The sequence below is a fragment of the Octopus bimaculoides genome, chromosome 3, assembly GCF_046866305.1.
Source record: "Octopus bimaculoides isolate indiv1 chromosome 3, ASM4686630v1, whole genome shotgun sequence".
NCBI classification, from domain to species: domain Eukaryota; kingdom Metazoa; phylum Mollusca; class Cephalopoda; order Octopoda; family Octopodidae; genus Octopus; species Octopus bimaculoides.
In genome coordinates this window covers 169,816,349-169,834,011 of record NC_142930.1, presented here as the reverse complement: position 1 = coordinate 169,834,011, position 17,663 = coordinate 169,816,349, and the positions used below count along the sequence as shown (strand labels likewise).

Sequence of the window (17,663 nt, the reverse complement as noted above, 5' to 3'; positions counted from 1 at the left end):
ATTGAATAGAATCAAATGAGGAAATCTTATTTAAATATTGAAGTTTGACCAGATTCACGCATCTGCCAATTCGTCTCCTTTCTTTCCAATAGCATCAGGGTTTGCCAAGGGGTCGAGATCAGCAAACAAACTGAACCAGGCAGACATATCGGGTTTTTTGTCCTGAAAAAAAAAAAAAAAAAAAGGGGGGGTTTCATTTATTTCAAGATTTCAGCTGAAGGAAAGAAATAGTTCTGATACAGCTTTAAAAAAAAACAAAACAACCTACCATTTTAGTTTTGGTTTTATTTTGTTTAGGCTGAGAATTTGACTGTGCTTGTTGCAGGACTGAAGACGACGGGGTGGAAGACGGTGCCTGATTGGTACTGAGTAGAGAACTGTTGATTTCTTCGGAGTTGAGTCTACTCAACTCTTGAGTGATTTTAGAATCAGCTGGAATCAAAGTAAAACAAAAAAAACAATGTAAGAGAAGTCATCAAAATTGTGGTAAAAGTGAGGAGGAAGACATGTTGAAGTTTTTTTACCTTCTGTGAGAGTCAGTTTGTCAATGTCTGAAGATCTATCGAGGAGGCTGGATGGCATAAAGCCAGCAACATTGTTGGGTTGGTCACTTTCCACAGGTGTAAAACTTAACGTCGACGATAATGAATTGGGACCAAATACAGCTTGCCACTCTCGACTAAATTCATCCTCTTCAGTGGAGGGAGCATTGAGGATTTCATTTAACAGAGAAATATCATCTTTATCAGCCTCATTGTCATCTAGGTTATCAGTAAGTGGATCTTTCTTCCCTGCAAACCAATGGAACAAGAATATAGTAACTATATATAATATATCCATATATACACACACTATAATATAGTGAGTCTACAAACCTGATTTTTCTAGTTTTTGAGCATTGATCTTGTCGAGTTCCTGTGATGTTAGATCTTCGATGTTCTTCGTGTCATCCTCCTCAAAGTCAATGAACGGATTCTCAAGATTCGTTTTGTGACTTTCCTTCTCTACAAACAAACGAAAACCCAATCAATTTCCTGCTCCATCAACAACAAAATCATTATCATCAAATGTCCAGACTAGCATGTGTTTCAATACATTTTACTGTGGTACAAACACTAGTGAGGTAGCCTTGCATCCTGAAAGACTAACTCTTTACTTGATGCTGTGTCTCCATTCGCTCAAAGCAATGTGAAAACCATGTTTGTTGAGGAATTACACAAAAAAAAAATTATGTAAAAATATTAAAAGTCAAATACGATACAGAAAAAGGAATAGTAAAGATGAATAATTCTGTGGCTTGTCACTCATTCAGTTTACACTGTTCGATGGTGAGGCAATTCGTTGTAATTTAATTACAGGCTTTAAAAAAATATATTTTAAAAAAATGACGTCGTGTTCTTAGAATTACGTTCCAAGGGAGGTAACCAATTTACAAATGTGGTTTATCAAATATGTAACTCTTGGATCAAGAAGATTATCAGCTTTCAGTTAAATCCATGTAAGCAAACTGGGAAGATGATGGCCAATCTGTTAACCACAAATAATTCAACATTGTTTACTACCATGTGGGTTTTTTTTTAAAAATATCACAAAGTACAACATGTATAATAAATATGGTGGTGGAGGTAGGTAAGTGTAGAATTAAAGGTTGATATGAGGAACATTTCTGGTGCAACAGGCCAATGTCGGTGCTGTGTACTGAACAAACCTTGAACATCACAGAACATAGTATTACGTCGATAGACAGGGTTTGTCCTTTTTTTTCTCAAATGTGGTACTTTGTACTGATTGCTTCTCCGTGGTAAAATACACACATCTAAAAACACAATATAATGGAATATTTTCTTCAGTTTTATACACAAAACATCACAGAGACTATATATGTTCTAGGCAACAAGATAACGTCCAGCGGTGGAATGTTGTATATCCAAGGTGATTCATCATCAAGCAAACTGTAACATTAACAAACATTTTTTTATCTCCCTTCTTCACATCTCTACATGGACAGAAATCCATTCACCAAATTTATTATTATTTTAGATTAAACATCCGAATTCGATTCCCAATCAAAAAATAGAAGTGGATATACAAGACAACCTCTAACATCTTTTATACACATCCACATACAACATGAGAAAGTCTCTCTTTGCTGAGCTACTTCGAACGTTCTTACCTGTGTCAGATTCATAGAGATTTTGCAAACTGCTGTTCTTTTCAGTGTCCCTCTTATTCTGGCCATCATCATCATCATCCAGAGATAAAAGTCTGGGAGAAAGAATAACAAAAATCTGGTTTTAGATTTCCGAAAAGACTGGGAAATAATCGACTGACAATTTCATTCTGTAAAGAATGATTAGCACAACCATTTATTTGAAGTGACCAGAACAGAGTATGTGCACATTTTGGTAGTCAGTGAACGAGACCAGGAAATGGCTAAAAGGAAGATAAATTAATGGAGAAATCTTTGAGAAGTCAGTTAATTGGTTCCATTCTTAATAGGAAAGGCAGCAAGTAATTAAGAGGAATCTAAATGAAGGGGGAGGAGACTTAAATATAAAAACACCATTATTCAAATTGTTTTTGTCATTTTCTGACTCGTAAGGAGGATGGTGGTGGTGGGGGAGTCACTGTCACCATGCATTGAAGGTGCCTGTCAGAAATGTTACAGTATCTGGTATTCTATGGAGACTGGAGTTTACCTACGTGTGTGTGTAGCATTAATTAAACTGATAATTAGTATGGGATATATTATTGTTAGTAAACATGTTAGTTGATTATTAAACATATGCAAATTGCATGGGGTGGGGTTAGGAAAATTTAAACTTTTACAAGATTCACTGGAAATTTCTTGTTAATTATTTCACAGTAAATACATCACTTGCTAATTACATTATATAACCTTGTAAATGAATTACAGCATCAATCAGTAAATTCATTGTTATTTATCCACAAAATAAATACACCTAAAAAATATTTAAAGTTTATATTCACAGAATAAATTCATTAGATTCCATTAATAATAAATACATTCAAAGAAAACAAATGCCATTGTAAAGGTCTGGAATCTTTAGAAATCTCAAAGAAAAAAATGAACTATCAACAAACGAAGTAGTAAGCCAACAGTTTTATAATAATTGGTGCAGAAATTCCACATAAAAAGAAATAGAGAGACAGACAACATCAAAGAATATTAACATGGTAAAATAGAGGATTATTTTAGTGGTTTCTTTTGGAATTGGTCTTCTTAGAAGGGTTTTTTTTCTTGTTCCAATATAAAATATTTTAAAATATTCCAACCTGCTTTATGCTGAAACTGGCCTTTCACACTTACTCTACAATGTCATTCTAAAATGAAACAATCACATCATCAAAACGTAGAAGCGACAAGATAATGGATGGTTTAATTGAAAATGATGTGAATGGGTAAGCTCTTTATGTTTGACAGGATAATCTGAATGCTAAAGGGTTAATGTTTGTATTTTACTGGCTGAGTAAAGAATATGACAATGAATCTATGAATGATCTGTGTGCCATGATAAATAAATAATTACATTCTGATGTATTTGCTGTGATGTCATTTATAGTGCAACCTTTCACAACAAAGCAATGTTAGGGTTAGCATTTTAAAATTGAGCAGCAGTCAATGAAATGTGGAAACGTTAGTAAGAAGATTGTTATTAGAGGAGGTTTGAGTAGGGAAAAAAAAAAAAGGTAGAAAATGAAATCTGAGGGTTAAGTTTCAAGTGAAGCATAATCTATGAAATATCAATATCCTGTCCATTACAGATCTTCACATTGTTGTCTTAAACGACTGTTTCTAATTTAGGCACAAGGCCAGCAATTTGGAAGAGATGAGATTCATCAATTATATAATCAACATCAATACTTAACTAAAGTTTTATTTTATTGACCCAGGAATTGAACTCACAGACATTAAGAGCCAACCAAAATGTTGCAGCCATGTATTTTTTCCTATTGTTCTCAGGTTTGTATCATCACCAGTTTTTAAATCCGTAATTAGCAACAATAATTGATGTTATAAAAGACCTGCCAGAGACTGATCAGTTTACTCTGCTGTTATTTGAGAGAAATCCTGCAACCCTAACAAATACGTTCAGGTTGGATACAATTATTCAGAACGGAAACAAGAGCATAAAAAAAAATATACAAAGCTCAATGTTGCTATGATGATGGCCCCCTATTTTATTGATTATAACTAAGATTATTATTAATCATAATGTACCCCATCTTATTGATGGCACAATACTGGTAAACGAAGGAAGGTTAAATGAAAATCTACATTTTTTTTGTTCTTCTGATAGCATCAGAAGGACTACAAAAAAAAAAAAAATCTAATTCATTCTAAAGCCAAACTCTGAGTAATGCAGTAAACGATTGCCATCATGCATATTAATGTCAGACTGCAGGCACACACATCTTGTTGGTTACCTGGTTGCCTCAATGGTACTTTAAACAGCCAGGACCTAACTTAGCCTATGTTGCTGTACCTGAAATATGAAATAGCAGTCAAAAAACAAATGTTAATTGTAAAGATGTTCCTGTCTTTGTAACATTAATACCATTAGCTGTAACATAAAGTAACATTAGTATTTAGACATGATATGAAATAACAACTCCCATAATAAAAATACCAAAAACACAAAGAAAGCCAGTAAGAAGTTTCAGAAATTTCAAGCAATAACTGGAATGAGTTGAGAGGAAAGACACAATCTGAACTAAGTAAAGTAAATTCTCAAAGAATCTGATAAAATTGCAAGGAAAACTTCTTTTCTACTCTAGGCACAAGGCCCGAAATTTTGTGGGAGGGGGCCAGTCAATTAGATCAACTCCAGTACACAACTGGTACTTAATTTATCAACCCCAAAAGGATGAATTGGTGGAATTTGAACTCAGAACGTAAAGGTAGACGACATACCACTTAGCATTTCGCCTGGCATGCTAACGTTTCTGTCAGCTCACCGCCACCATGCAAAGAAAAAATTGAAATAAGAAATGTCCTCCAAGAACAAAAATACTGGTTTCAAATTTTGGCACAAGGCCAGCAATTTTGAGGGATGGGGGTAAGTCAATTACATCAACGCCGGTACTTTATTTTATTGATCCTTAAAGGATGAAAGGCAAAGTCAACCTTGGCGGAATTTGAACTCTGAACGTAAAGACAAACGAAATGTTAGGCATTTTGTCAAAAATGCTAACGATTCTGTTTGCTGTCTTGGACTTAACAGAAATATTGATTCTACTTTATAGGATCCGGTATTTAGAGGAAGCAACAGGAGTTTTGGTTAGTAGCTTTTAAAGAGAATCTTAAGACTGATTAAAAGAAAGGTTTCTGTTATAAAGGGTTTAATAGTTATGTCAGATTTCAGAGAGAGACAGACAGACAGAAATATATCAATAAAGTTACAAATATTCGATATAAGTGATAAACAACAGTTATCGTTTAACGTCCATTTTCCATGCTGGTATGGGTTGGACATGACAACACATAACTACCTTATTTACTGGTTTATAGGATATGCTTTTTTAATTGTGAAATGTATCGAAAACTTTCCCTGCTAATCTAATGTGGTCATATTATGGATGGCAGACTGAGGAATGAGATAACCACAAGTCTATTAGGCACAAAGAATTGCTTCTGATAGATCCACAGTTCTGTGGAGCAGTCACATCATCCTCATCCAACCTCCTTCTCCAGTGCACCTAACCCACACCTGATATGTATCTTACATTATTTAATAACCAAGTTACCTTCAAAAGGCATTTTCTAAAAAATTATCTAAATGAAAATTTCTCCTGGTCCGTCAGCTATTTGCAAAACCACAGCAGTGGTGGCTCATCACAATTATATAAAACATTTTGGCCAGAAATACAAATTTTACATTCAATATAGCAATTCTCTTGACTAAAATATCAACAACTACACATTTGATCCAAAAGAAGATAAAATTGAAATACAGGACTTGTATAACAGTTTATTTATGATAAATTTATGGCTTTGTACTTTATTCCACTCACATGCACAGAATCATACATAGTCCTCAAGAAAAGCACTTTAAAATACCTTTCAGTGAGTGTATGATGAAACACACTGAATCTGTTGTTTTCCTCAAAATCATCATCATCATCATCATCTCAAATGCTAGCAAATTTGCGATTTTAACTACAAAAATATATGCTGCCATCTTTAAAACTAACCAGATATAGGTTCATTAATATTACATAGTATACTGTCGTTTACTTAATTAGTGACTCAAATACTATCTTTCTCTTCCCCTTTTTGGAAGTTAATAATATTTTACAAATAATAACAATAATTTACTGGAAATGATTTTTAAATAGTTTTTTTTTTCAGAGATGTAAAGGTTGGGGGTGAGAGAAAGTAATTAGAAATGACAATTATATAAAAAATAGGGGTCTATTTCTGAGATTATAAAAACTAAAAAATATTTTTCTTTCCAGAAACACTTGGAAAGAAAATTACTTAGAAAATAAATGAAACAGTTTAATTAAATTATTTAAATGAAATACACTAAACTAATTTTATGGTAAAGAATATCTTTTAATAGGAAATATTCAATGTATGCGGTAAATAAATACAAAATTTTCAACAAAGGGCTCAGAATCCTAGAATGTGACCCCACAAAAAAGAACCTATAGGGCACAGGTGTGGCTATGTGGTAGAAAGTTTGCTTCCCAATCATTAAAGTGTCTTCTACTATAGTCTCAGGCTAACCAAAGCCATCAGAGTAGATCTGATAGGCAGAAACTGAAAGAAGCCCAACATGTGTATGTGTGTGTACACACACATGGAAAACAGATGCTAAATGATGATGACACACACATATCATCATCATCGTCCTTTAATATCTGTTTTCTATGCTGGCATGGGTTGGATGGTTTGACTAGAGCTGACAAGTGTCACAGAGCCTCACCAGGTTCCAGTCTGATCTGGCTTGATTTCTACGACTGGATGCTTTTAACATGGTACTGGCACAAGAGCTTTTACTTGGTACCAACACAACTGCTTTTTATATGGCACCAGTACAGTACACGTGCAGGTCAATCCACTTCACCAGGAAATGTGCCCTTAACACTTCTGCTGTGGAGGATAGGTCTTCTTAAGAACAGTAAGGTGCCAGGTGTCTAACAAGGCACCACACACACACACACCATTTAATGTCCACTTTGCATGATGGCATGGTTTAGACGGTTTGACGGGAACTGACAAAATGGAGAGTTGCACCAGATTCCAGTCTGATCTGGAATGGTTTCTACAGCTGGATGTCCTTCCTAATGCCAACCACTCCAAGAGTGTAATGGGTGCCTTTTACGTGTCACTGGCACAGGTGCCACTTACATGACACTGGCAATGACCATAACTGTGATTTCACTTGGCTTTTCAAACACAACATATCACCAAAGGTCTTGGTCAATTATCATCACCTCCACGAGGCCTTAAATTCAAAGATCATGCTACTGGCAACAGTCACAAGCATGATTTCAAGAGTGTCTTTCACACGACTACAATGTCACTTGGCTTGACGAGTCTCCTTAAGCACAGCACATTGCCCCTGTGATGCCCAGTGCTCAAAGATCATGCTCCTCTGCCTTGAGCCATGTCTTCCTGGGGCTACCGCTTCTACAGGTTCCCTCCACAATTAGAGATCAGAACTTTTTTTACACAGCTGTTCTCATCACATGCTCTTACCACCACAGTCGTCTCTCTTGCACATCACATCTGATGCCTCTTATGTCCAGTTTTTTTTATGTCACCATCATCGGAGCAATTCCTCAGCTTACCAGTTTTCAGTCAAACTGTCCAACCCATGCCAGCATGGAAAATATGTTAAACGATGATGATGATATATACGTGTGTGTGATTATATGATCCAAGGATCTAAGGGTAGGAAATTTGTAAGATTTGAGCAGTCCATGGTTGGTATAAAAAAAAAAAACAATAATGAATATATTGGTGAAAGTTGTAAGCTTTTCTCATATCAAAGTTCAATAAGCTGAAAAGAGTCCTTTATGGCTCCCAGCAAATTGAGTCACTATGTGAATGTGAATAAAAATCCAAATCGAAGGAGAGGAGCAGGCAAAATTCAGGTTACATATGTTTCTTAGCCTACATTTCCTTTGATGTAATAATTACTCAACGAGGGATACTCAGCCAGTTACCCATCAAGCTGAACCTACTTTAATTATTTGAAGGTTACATTGCCATCAAGGAATCTTAAGTTAACTCACCAAAGATATAATCTGAAATGTAACCTTCATATAATTAAGGTATCTTCAGCCTGATGGGTAGCTGGCTGAGTACCCCTCGTTGAGTAATTATTACATCAGACGATCTGGTAGCTACGATACATAAAATTATAAACCTTAATTTTACTAGCTCCACTCCCTCAATTTTCATACATATATACACACACACACACACACATTTGTGTGTGTGTGTGTCTCCGTCCGTCCTTGGTGTCTGTGTTTGTCAGCCACCACTACTTGTGACAAATGGTGTTGGTGTGTTGACATCCCTATAACTTAGCCATTCAGCAAAAGAGACCAATAGTAAAAGTACCAGGCTTTGAAAAAGAATGAGTACTGCAGTCAATCTGTTCAACTAAGACCTTTCAAGGCAGATGCCCCAGCTTGGCCAGTCTAATAACTGAACCAAGTAAAAGGAACAAAAAAAAAAAAAGAAGGAAATTCAGTATATTAAAGGTGAGAAGTGTAAAGAGGGGAGGGTGTGTGGTAAGAGGCCATTGTGGGGACGAATGAAATGCGTGTGAGAAAGGTTTCCAGTAAGGAAGACAAAGCTGCAGTGTAGCTGTGCTTCTTGTCACACACAATGCTTCTTAAGATGTCTAATGTTATTTGTTATGGATTATCTTACATATTAATTCATTCACAATTTTTTTTTTGTATGACATTGTTCTTACATTTTGAGTCAGGTGAAGATTGTGTATGATGTACAGTCTAGAAAAAGTGAGTACAAAGATGAATCCCTATGGTACTTCATTCAAGAAACTGCAGCACCAAATGAGGTGTTGAGTACTTGTTCTCACTGTTTGCTACCCAGGAAGACATGGGACAAAGTACTGAAGACGAATCCCAAATTGCTGAGCTTTATGAAAGAGATGTCAGAGGAGCAAGACATGTGACACATTGCTGTAGAAGACCCACTCACCACAACTGAATTGATAGATCTTAAAACCACGCAAAAAGCATCCAGTACAGCCTGTAAAGTGATTAGCATTAAAAAGGGTATCAAGCTGTAACTGACTCTAGAACCTGGAGCAGTCCCTGGCCTTGCCAGTTCTTGTCAAGCCATCCAAATCAGGCCAACATGGAAAACAGATGTTAAATGGTGGTGATAATTATATATCATCATCATCATCATCATCATCATCGTTTAACGTCCGCTTTCCATGCTAGCATGGGTTGGACGATTTGACTGAGGACTGGTGAAACCGGATGGCTACACCAGGCTCCAGTCTAATTTGGCAGAGTTTCTACAGCTGGATGCCCTTCCTAACGCCAACCACTCAGAGAGTGTAGTGGGTGCTTTTACGTGTCACCCGCACGAAAACGGCCACGCTCGAAATGGTGTCTTTTATGTGCCACCCGCACAAGCCAGTCCAGGGGCACTGGCAACGATCTTACTTGGCTTGCCGGGTCTTCTCACACACAGCACATTTCCAAAGGTCTCGGTCCGTAGTCATCGCCTCGGTGAGGCCCAATGTACGAAGGTCTTGCCTCACCACCTCAGCCCAGGTCTTCCTGGGCCTACCTCTTCCACGGGTTCCCTCAACTGTTAGGGTGTGGCACTTTTTCACGCAGCTATCCTCATCCATTCTCACCACATGTCCATACCAGCGCAATCGTCTCTCTTGCACGCCACAACTGATGCTTCTAATGTTCAGCTTTTCTCTCAAGATACTTACACTCTGACGGGTATTCACATTGACATTACACATCCAACGGAGCATACTGGCTTCATTCCTTGCGAGCTTACGTATGTCCTCAGCAGTTACAGCCCATGTTTCACTGCCATGTAGCATGGCTGTTCGTACGCATGCGTCATACAGTCTGCCTTTTACTCTGAGTGAGAGTCCCTTTGTCGCCAGCAGGGGTAAGAGCTCTCTAAACTTTGCCCAGGCTATTCTTATTCTAGCAGCTACACTTTCAGCGCACCCACCCCCACTACTAACTTGGTCGCCCAGATAGCGGAAGCTATCGACTACCTCTAGTTTTTCACCCTGGAATGAGATAGAAGTTGTTTGTTTGCAGTCTTTATTGCACCTGAACATCTGCCACAAACAAAAACTAACTTGCTAGTTAACCTGCCTTTGATGTTGCTGCACCTCTTATGTGTCCATAGCTTGCACCGGGTACATCTTATAGAGTTACTACCTACTCCATTTCTACATACTGAGCAGGGCCATCTACCTGAAGGAGTTTGTGTTTTATCTACCTTCCTTTTGGTTTTAGCTAGGTTGACTCTAAGGCCCTTCAGTTCTAGACCTTGCTTCCACACCTGAAACTTCTCTAGTTCTGATAGTGACTCCGCAATTAGGGCAAGGTCATCAGCATAGAGGAGCTCCCAGGGGCAACCTGTCTTGAACTCCTCTGTGATTGCCTGGAGGACTATGATAAATAAGAGGGGGCTGAGGACGGAACCTTGGTGGACCCCTACCTCTACCCGGAATTCATTGCTGTACTCATTTCCAACCCTCACCTTACTGGCAGCATCTCTGTACATGGCTCGCACAGCTCTCACTAACCATTCTTCTATCCCAAGTTTCCTCATTGACCACCAGATAAGGGATCGGGGGACCCTGTCAAAGGCTTTCTCCATGTCAACGAAAGCCAGGTACAGAGGTTTATCCTTAGCTAGGTATTTCTCCTGCAACTGTCTCACTAGAAATAAGGCATCAGTAGTGCTTTTACTTGGCACGAACCCAAACTGCATCTCATCTAAATTGATTCGCTCCCTAATTAGTTGGGCTATGACCCTCTCTGTAACTTTCATAACCTGATCTAACAGCTTGATGCCTCTGTAATTATTTGTATCTAAAGCATCACCTTTACCTTTGTAGCAGTTGACTATGATGCTGCTACACCAGTCATTGGGTATGACTCCTTCGTGTATCACCTGGTTCGTAATACGGGTGACTAGGCTATAGCCAACACTGCCAGATATTTTGAGCATCTCTGCAGTGATTCCTGATGGGCCGGGGGCTTTCCCGGTCTTCATACTCTTAATTGCTTTATCTACCCTGGTACTATCAACTCGGATAGCTGGTCCCTCTATGGGGTCGACATACGGCAGGCTCTCTTTCTCCCATTCATTCTCTTTATTAAGCAATCTATCGTAGTGGCATCTCCAGACCTCTTTCTTTGCATCCTCATTTAATGCAAGCGTACCATTATCCATGCAAACACATTTCTCTCCTACAACATCACTATTCTCTCTCCTACACTGTCTTGCAACACGAAATACCTCGAGTCTTTGGTCCTCACGGCGCAGAACATTGGCAAATCTTTCCTTATCTGCTTCCCCTCTGGCTAAATAAACCTGTCGCCTAGCCTCCCTTCTGGCACATTAGTACAATTCCCTGCTACCACCGTTCTTCCAGTCCTTCCAAGCCTGTTTCTTTTGTCTAATAGCCCTGTCTACCTCCTTGTTCCACCACCACGTTACTCTGGGTCGGGAGGGGACCTTACACCACCCACAAATCTGGTCGGTGGCTTTCAACAGGTTGTCCCGCAGAAATCTCCGTATATATATATATATAATTATTAATGACAGGAGCAAAAGCAACATTAATGCCATAAGGTAATATTTATCTCAACTTGAAAGTGGTTGTTGTGTTAGAATCCATGTTACTGCAATAGTCAGCAGGAGAGAGACTCCCATATTGGCTTTCGGTGCATAGCACTCTTGTTAACATCACTAGCGGGAAACAAACCCCCACCATCACAAGGTAAACAAAAGTGCTTCTATTCAGCAGAAGTCAATATGGGAGTTTCTCTCCTGCTGAATATTGCAATAATACGTGTTTTAACACAACTATTTTTAAGTGGTGACTGCTCCATCTTTGAAGATTACCATCTTCTTCTGCTTCCTCATTGTCAGTGGCATTTCTGACTTTCCATGCATGACCTCTCAGACGTCTTGCTGCAGGCCTGCATGGTTTGAAGCATAGGTGATAAACAAAGGTTGTCACTTCCTGTGCCTCCTGCTGGCCAGGTTTCAACACATCACCACTCTTCCGTTGCCAAATGATTTTCAGTAGGTGGGGGTGACATCCACAAATCATTGAATTAGAGCAATAAATGCTCGTACAACATATGTTTTGAGTGTCTGTGATTAATACCTAGTGACAGGCCGAAGAAAGATGACCAGTAATCGCACGAAACTGCAGGTTTTACATTAGTGTCCGAGAAGAATGCTGTAACAACAGCCAGGAGTTCCTCACTCACAGTAATTTCATTGCACATTCTGAGGGCAACCAAGGGTTTTTCTGCATCCTCATACTCAGATGGATTGTCATCAAGTATGCTAGTGAGCCCATAGCCAAGACCCTGGCAGAGTTCTATCATTCCAAGCTAGAGTAGACCTGGGAACAATAGTGGCTAAGAGGTGCTTCCACATTCCTCAAAACCCTACAACTCACAAAGAAGAGCTCTGCAACTGGATGCAGTGTAGGATATATATATATATATCGTTTAACGTCCGCTTTCCATGCTAGCATGGGTTCATCATCATCATCATCATCGTTTAGCGTCTGCTTTCCATGCTGGCATGGGTTGGATGATTTGACTGAGGACTGGCAAACCAGATGGCTACACCAGGCTCCAATCTGATTTGGCAGAGTTTCTACAGCTGGATGCCCTTCCTAATGCCAACCACTCTGAGAGTGTAGTGAGCACTGGCAACGACCTCGCTCGAATGCTTTTTTCACGTGCCACCAGCACAAGTAATTATATTAGCAAAGGAAGCAAATGGCAATCTTTATAGTTTACTTCATATGAATGTGCCATTAGAATGCTGTACATGGCAGAATTCACCTTGAGAGATTCTCTCATATAAGCTAACAGTGCTAAGAGCACAGACAGATATTGCTCTATAACACACATACACATTTTATTTAAATATTTTGACCCTGTGCCCTATTCTATTTTAATTAATGAAATGATATAATCCATCACCCATTTTGTTACACAACTATAAACACATATTTGATATTGCAAAGATGGAGATGTTACTATTGAAAAACATGCAGAGGTTTCCAGTTTAAGGCCAAAAAGCATTCAATTAGGAGAGAGAGAGAGAGAGAAAGCTGGTATAACGGAATGGTTTCTCCAGATTTAAAAGATTTGTGGCAGTGGAGGAGGGGAAGCAGCAGAATTTGAGTAGGAAAAAATGGAAGGAAAAATACCTGTTTGATTTGTTGTCTGATGGGTCTTCCCAATCAGAAAGATCACCGAGAAGCTCACGCAGACTAGATTCAACTGATCTTGAAAATATCCAAATAATAAAGTTGTATGATACTTGGAAACAACATACACACATGGCTATTTAGATCTTATAAAAAGGAAATACATTTATACTGAGTAAATTGCTTCCTGCTTGAGTAACTCTGTGTCAAATTAAGATTAAAGTTTCTGAAAAGAGTCATACACTTTCAATCATGATGTTACTACAAGGAGGAGGAGGAGGGGGAGGAGAGAGGAAAAACCTAGCTTTTACATACTCCCTCAACAACACCAATCTTAAGAAGTGTGTTAGTAAATGTGACCTGAGTATTATTGTCAACCACATCTCTAAGATTGTCAAGAAGGCTGAGGGTGTCTTAGCATCACTCAGGACGACGACCTTTGTCAGCTGCTCTCCAGCCTATCTATATAAAGTTGTATATGGCTATGGTATGTCCACACTTCGAGTTTGCATCACCAGAAAGGGACCCTTATCTTGCTCAGCATATAAACCTCCTGGAAACCGTTCAGAAACGTGCAACCAGCCCAATACCCACCGTCAGGCATCTACCACACTCTGAACGTCTTGCTTCCCTGGGCAGGGACACATTGAAGCTCAGACGTCTGGCAACTGACTTGGCTGACACCCACAAGATTATCCACCATCTTTCCAACAACAACCTGGAGCACTTTTTTTTAATTCCACAGAAGAAACACTGATGGACATGCTGCATGCTGACAAAATCAAAGAACAACACAACACTCATGACTTCAGAGACATTTTTTCCACACACATCAGTTGTTAGTTGTTGAGATACTACATCCTTCTAAACTTTCATGCTTCCTGAAATTTGCCAACAGTACACCTCATGCACCCCCACCCCACCGTTTTTTTAAAGACTTATTCACTGTTCACTTTCTGTGCTTATTCTATGTACTGTTTATGAAGTTTAGATCACTTTTTTCCGAGGAGTTGCAGCACAGTAGAGAGAGAGAGAGAGAGAGAGAGAGAGAGAGAGAGAAAGAGAGAGAGAGAGAGAGAGAGAGAGAGAGAGGAGGTTAGTGAGAATCTCTGTGACTATTCCTTAGATTGTTTCAATAGTCTATATTCAGAATCTTCAGCTAAATCAATATTTGAAGATGATGACACCAACCTCAAGGAAATGTGTTCAATAAATTTGTAGAGAAAAGATGGGGGAACAAGAACTGAATTTTTGAAAAAAATGGTCTGATTAAGACAATTATTACTGTTGTTGTTGTTGTTTCCATTTTATAGTGGTTGTGTAAGAATTATGACATGTCTTTCAATTACTGTAATAAATTGTAAATTCAATTAATCACCAACACAGAATATTAACAAGAAATACATAAGCAGAAATTGTTTTTTTTTTAAAGATGGAAATATAAAATAAGGAATTGTTCCAAGACCCAACTTACTTCTGTGGTTGAGATTCTTCATTTGTATCAGTGTCTCGTTCAGGTTGTTCACAACTTTTTTTAGTCTCTTTACATAATTTTTTGGAAGTTTCTGTAAGTTCCTAAAATAAACCAAGTTATCCAAATGAAATAGTAAAACAGTAATGAATTTATTCCTTAAATATTTCACCAAATATCATTTCATTCTTATCTAACACTGTACAGTGGAAATAAAACAGATTAAAGATGAAAAACAAGAATGAGCTTATTGTATACATTGCTCAAATGCTCTATCATCATCATCATCATCACCACTTAACGTCCATTTCCCATGCTGGCATGGGTTGGACAATTTGACAGGAACTGGCAAGGCTGGGAGCCACACCAGACTCTACTGTCTGCTTTGGCATGACTTCTACAGCTGGATGCCCTTCCTAATGCCAACCACTTTATAACAATGTCCTTGTGCTTTTTACGAGGCACCATCACTGACAGGGTCATCAAGTGCCTTGCAAAACAAAAGCCCCTCAGTATTAGCATTGAGAGGAGTGTGGAGGTAGAGCAGGGCAGAAATAGGGGTCCTGCTGCAGATACCTGGATACCCCCAGTTGGAAAACAAAGACAAGCGAGTTAGAGAGTAAGACGAAAAGAGTAATAGTGAGAGAGATGATGACAAAGATGTGTTGAGACAAGGTGAGAATAGATGAGGTGACTCGGAAAAAGTTTTGACTGGGTGAGCGGGCAGGACTGAGGTGACTGGCAAATTAATTGCTATTTCAATTAACAAATATTCAGTGAACTGTAAAACAGTTTCCTTAGAACAGGTTGAACATGTGAAAGCTGCAGTGTGGCATTTTGTAATACTGGGAGATTATTAGAGGAGCATGATTATATTGGGTAACGAGAAAGAGATTTTGAGATATAATGTAGAGGAGGGGAAGAAACAAAGTGTGATGCCTGGGCAGTGGGAATGGATAATGTTAATGTGTGTTGGAAAGTGGAGCAGAATCGAGCCGAAAGAACAATTGCATGCGATGAGAATAAAGAGTATCAGTGGAAGAAGAAGAAGAAGAAAAACTGAGAAAACATTAGGAAGAAGCGTGGTTAGATCTGAGGACATTGAAACTGTACAACTGACCGACAAATAAAAGACTGGGAAAAACAGGCATTAAAATTTAAATGATGATATGATTGTTAGTCGTTATCATGAAGGTAACTGGACAACTCAACATGATCCATAGTGCATATTTTATATTTTCTTCTGCCATCCATATATCAGTCAGAGTATAATTTTATCAGGTGGAAAGCTGAGATGTTAACACATACTACAGATGAATGGAAGTTTTTACAAAAACTTTTTAACTGGTGATTAATTTGCTTATAATTTTACTGTGAATATCGTAGTTGAGCATCTTCATTTAGCACCATTTAAACAGATTTCAGTCACTGAAAGAAAGTTGTAAGCTGATGTGAATGTTTCCAATGAAATGTGTGGCAAACAGAGACAAAAGCCAACAGCTAGAAATAGCCTGGGTGCTTGACATATCAACATTTTAATTCTGTACAGTTGTAGCAAACAATACAAGCTGACTTATGGTTAGGAATGACCTCTGCTTATACAATATGTAATTAAGATTACATAGTTCTAACGAGAAGGCAAAAATAAAAATCAACTTTAAATGATTAATTATTAAAGCAAAGGAGACAAATTATTTTACATTAAGGTGTAATTTGAATTGCATTAAAACTCTTGAGGGTTTTCGCTACATTAAATTAAATAGATACAATTAATTATAGCACACTCCAATAGATATGCACTTAACTACTTGTTCCTCATGCAGAAAGCATTTCCAAGAAATTTTCAGATTACCTAATCAATGAATATATTAGTAACTCATTCTAAGAACTGATAAATACCAATAAGATTGGCTGAAGAGGTCTAATAAAATTGAAACATGTCAATCTACTTAGCACACATCACTCACTTCCAAATTTTTTCTTCCACCTGTTCAACTAATTAAATGGCGTTTGACAGTTGTTGACTTTGCCTTTCCTAAAAAAAATTGACTATTAACACTAGCTGCAGGAGTGGCTGTGTGGTAAGTAGCCTGCTTACCAACCACATGGTCCTGGGTTCAGTCCCACTGCGTGGCACCTTGGGCAAGTGTCTTCTACTATAGCCTCGGGCCAACCAAAGCCTTGTGAGTGGATTTGGTAGACGGAAACTGAAAGAAGCCTGTCGTATATATGTATGTGTGTGTGTCTGCGTTTGTCCCCCCAACATCGCTTACAAAGAATAAGGTCTGGGGTCGAGTTGCTCGACTAAAGGCGGTGCTCCAGCATGGCCACAGTCAAATGACTGAAACAAGTAGAAAAATAAAAGAACTAGTAATTATACTCTTCATTACAAGTTGATCTAATGAAGTATGAAAACAGATGTGGTTTGTTACGTTGTTTTAGCTGCTTAAAATAGGATATTAGACATCATCATCATCGTTTAACGTCCGCTTTCCATGCTAGCATGGGTTGGACGATTTGACTGAGGACTGGTGCAACCGGATGGCTACACCAGGCTCCAATCTAATTTGGCAGAGTTTCTACAGCTGGATGCCCTTCCTAACGCCAACCACTCAGAGAGTGTAGTGGGTGCGTTTACGTGTCACCCGCACGAAAACGGCCACGCTCGAAATGGTGTCTTTTATGTGCCACCCGCACAAGCCAGTCCAGGGGCACTGGCAACGATC

At 38.5% G+C, this 17,663-nt stretch overlaps 1 protein-coding gene across 9 annotated transcripts in view; it reads right to left on the bottom strand.

Moving 5' to 3' along the window:
- The window catches only part of LOC106884461 (islet cell autoantigen 1), a 64,298-nt gene that overhangs the window by 321 nt on the left and 46,314 nt on the right, over positions 1 to 17,663 (bottom strand). For 3 of the 9 annotated variants that reach the window (XM_089350011.1, XM_014935863.3, XM_089350013.1), the window contains 7 exons: positions 14,941 to 15,041; positions 13,467 to 13,544; positions 2,174 to 2,265; positions 876 to 1,004; positions 525 to 791; positions 269 to 432; positions 1 to 162 (listed from right to left, as the gene is read on the bottom strand). The exon at positions 1 to 162 is cut by the window's left edge and continues 321 nt beyond it. In XM_089350011.1, coding sequence (XP_089206137.1) covers positions 55 to 162; positions 269 to 432; positions 525 to 791; positions 876 to 1,004; positions 2,174 to 2,265; positions 13,467 to 13,544; positions 14,941 to 15,041 — 939 coding nt within the window. In that variant the 3' untranslated portion in view covers positions 1 to 54. Of the gene's footprint in view, positions 163 to 268; positions 433 to 524; positions 792 to 875; positions 1,005 to 1,708; positions 1,817 to 2,173; positions 2,266 to 13,466; positions 13,545 to 14,940; positions 15,042 to 17,663 lie in introns of all 9 variants that reach the window. The other 6 variants (XM_014935860.3, XM_014935861.3, XM_014935862.3 and 3 more) reach the window with 3 other exon arrangements.